At 36.5% G+C, this 3282-nt stretch overlaps 1 protein-coding gene across 1 annotated transcript in view; it reads left to right on the forward strand.

The window, feature by feature from the left end:
• Positions 1-3282, forward strand: part of LOC106869390 (uncharacterized) — a 206146-nt gene that overhangs the window by 188632 nt on the left and 14232 nt on the right. Inside the window, exon 87 of the mRNA XM_052970991.1 lies at positions 1270-1503. Within this exon, the coding sequence (XP_052826951.1) occupies positions 1270-1503 (234 nt within the window). The remainder of the gene's footprint in view (positions 1-1269; positions 1504-3282) is intronic.

Genomic DNA, 3282 nt, shown 5'->3' on the forward strand with positions numbered 1-3282 from the left:
TATATATATATATATATATATATATATATATATGCACACACACACAACTGTTTCTGTGAAGACATTGACAGGGTTACCTAAAAGATTGGTGGTAGGAGTAATTAGGGCAGAGCTGGAAACTGGGATAAAGATGGTAGTAACAAGTTATCCAAGCATGTCCAAAAGGTAAAATGTGAATAGAAGAGTGGGGATAGATTAAGAGGAGTGGGATGGGGTAGAGGTTGTAAGTGTTTGGGAGCAGAGTGAGAGAGGTTAGACAGCTTGTGGATGATTATGGTGAATAGTGATCAAGGGTGGAGCGATGATTGATAAATATGATTTTGAGGGAAGGGGAGAGGAGGTGATGACTAGTAGTAAAGAAAGGGTGAAGAACATCAGAAATGGTGATAGATGACAGGTGACTAACTATGAATCAAATAGTCAATGTTATTAGTATTGTCTGTGAAAGAATATTCTGCACAATGAGCTTGGCGTGACAAAGGTTTCTGCTTGGTGGGTGCCACACCTTCTGAAATCTGAGCAAAACTACACCAGGATAATCACATCACAGGAAAATCTGATATTGTTTGAGGCAGATCCATCTGGTTTCCTAACCCAGAATGAGTGTTAGTTTCACTATGAGTCAGAGACAAAGAGACAATCCATGCAGTAGAAACACCCTCCTTACCTTCTCCAAAGATGGTCATGGTTGTTTCATCTGCAGGAAGGTGATGGTCTCAGTTTTCCAGGATACAAAAGGCATTTTGTTTATTGACTATCTTCAAAAGGGCTACACAATGGCGAATAATATGCCAACTTGCTGAGTCAGTTACAAAAGGCTATCAAGAGGGGTCTTGTTTCATCAGGACAATGTCCAGCTCATAAGTCCTTGGTTTCAATGGCTGTTATGCATGACTACAGCTTTGAACTGGTTGATAACCCTTACTATTCTCCTTACTTGGCCCCATCTGACTACCATCTATACCCCAACATGGAAAAACACTTGGTTGAAAACCAGTATTGCAGTGATGATGTCATATCTGCTGTTCTTCAACAATAGGACCCAAGCATTACCAGACCAGAAGTTTGTGGACCACAAAGGGGGATTATGTTGAAAAATAAGCCTCATTTGATTACATTCTATGAAAGTATCTTGGTCTACGTTTAAATTTTTCAGCTGACCTCATATTTGTTTTAAATAAATTGTACATTTAAAACAATTTATGCATTGGTTGCTATATAATTTTTCATGTGTGTGTGAGAGTATAAAATGTATTTCTTTTTTTCTAGCCAAAGATGATGTTTTGATACTTAAAAGCACTTCCATACCAGGGCATGATACATTTGAGCGGCTGGAAAATGTGAGCTTAAAGGAGTGTGGTCATGCTTGTCATCAAAATCCAGGATGTAACTCTTATGAGTATAATAAAAAAAATATGCTCTGTGATCAAAGTAATGCAACTCACTTGACTCAGGACCTTCTGCCCAACACCTGGGCATGGGATACTTACATCATTAACCCAGGTCAGTAGAGTGTTTTTATTTTTTTTGGTTTGTGTACTTGCATATCTATGTGCTTGCATGTATTTACATATACATACAGGTGTGTCTATAGTATATATATATATATATATATATATATATATATATATATATATATATATATATATATATATATATATACATATATATATATATGTGTGTGTGTGTGTGTGTGTATACCATATTTTAATGTATATAAGAAAGACTTTTTTGTCAGAAATGAGGTTCAAAAAATATGGGAGTTTATCATACATGGATAGTATTATAATCCCTTACAAAACCTTTTTTACAAATTTTAAGCTCCAAAAATTAGGGGGTCCTTATACACGTTAAAATACAGTATACATATTGTTATATCGCACGTTCAGATGACCTCTGCTCAACTACCCCGACATCTATACTTCTCCCTCTATATCAACAAGAAATATGGTTTATCTTATTGCTGTTACCAGAGGTATGCCCTCTTGGCAAATTTAAGGCCTTTGACTGCTGACAACCCAGATATACCACCTTAGTACCAGCTGCTACTCTGCACTGCCTGTACCAAGGTCACTGCCACCAACCAACCCCATGAGCAGGACCGTCAATTACCTATCCCTAATGCTTATCAACTCACAGCACTTACTAATCCCCAACACTTACTAATTCCCAGTGCTTACCAATCTCCAACTTTTGTTATGTGCATTTATACTCGTGCTTGTGCACAATGCTGGGAAGATAATTTAGTTCAGCAATATGGACCAAGTTAGAAAAGTGTGGCACACTCCAGAAAGCAAAGCTTACATTGTTTGCCTCTGTTGAAGCACAGCCCTGGTTATTCTAAGAGCCTCCATTTATGTATGGCCAGCTACATATGGCATTTAAATTATGTATAGCCAGCTACTTGTGTTGTTCAAAAGAGGAGGTATGCTATACATAATCCAGTTTTAGAGTGGTTATGTGTCTCCAGCCAATAGTGATTGTTAGGTCACTTATCAGCTAAGAGCTTTATAGGTTTTGACTGGCCTTAACAAACAACCTTCTAAATATTACTGCTCTGATGTTTTAGAATGTGCATCTTTTCAGGTGTATGAACTTTAACCAATATATATTAATACATACATTCAATACATTCACACATGCATACACGCATACATACATACATACATACATACATGCATGCATACATACATATATACATACACACATACATACATACATACATACATACATACATGCATACACACATACACACACACACATATACATACATATACATAAAATACAAACACATGCATACATACATACACACATACATACATATGTATACATATATATGCATGGAGGCTTTGTGGAGTTAACACCAAAGATATCACCCACATCATAAGCAGTTATCTGAAAATGTCATCATGGTATTATTTACCGATGAGACATGATGTTGTAGCTAGGACACTATATAATGAAATCCATCAGAAGGATAACCCCAAGGATAAAGAAATAAGAACCCACAGTGTGGTAGAAGCCATAGCCTCTCATAATAAAAAGGAGTACTGTTGGAATGTCCTAGTGAAAACCTCAAGAAAATATAAGCATAGCTGATCTAATATAATGATTTGGAAAAAAGAACAGAAACTGTGTACAGTTGTGAAAATCAGCTGCCCAGCATACAGCTGAAGATCAATGAAAAAGAGAAAACCTACACTGAACTATTGAGAAATCTGCAGTTACTCTATCCAGATTACAAGTTCAGGTTTATACCTGTAATTAGTGGGATTGCACTCT

This window comes from Octopus bimaculoides, chromosome 10 (assembly GCF_001194135.2).
Source record: "Octopus bimaculoides isolate UCB-OBI-ISO-001 chromosome 10, ASM119413v2, whole genome shotgun sequence".
In the NCBI taxonomy this organism is placed as follows: domain Eukaryota; kingdom Metazoa; phylum Mollusca; class Cephalopoda; order Octopoda; family Octopodidae; genus Octopus; species Octopus bimaculoides.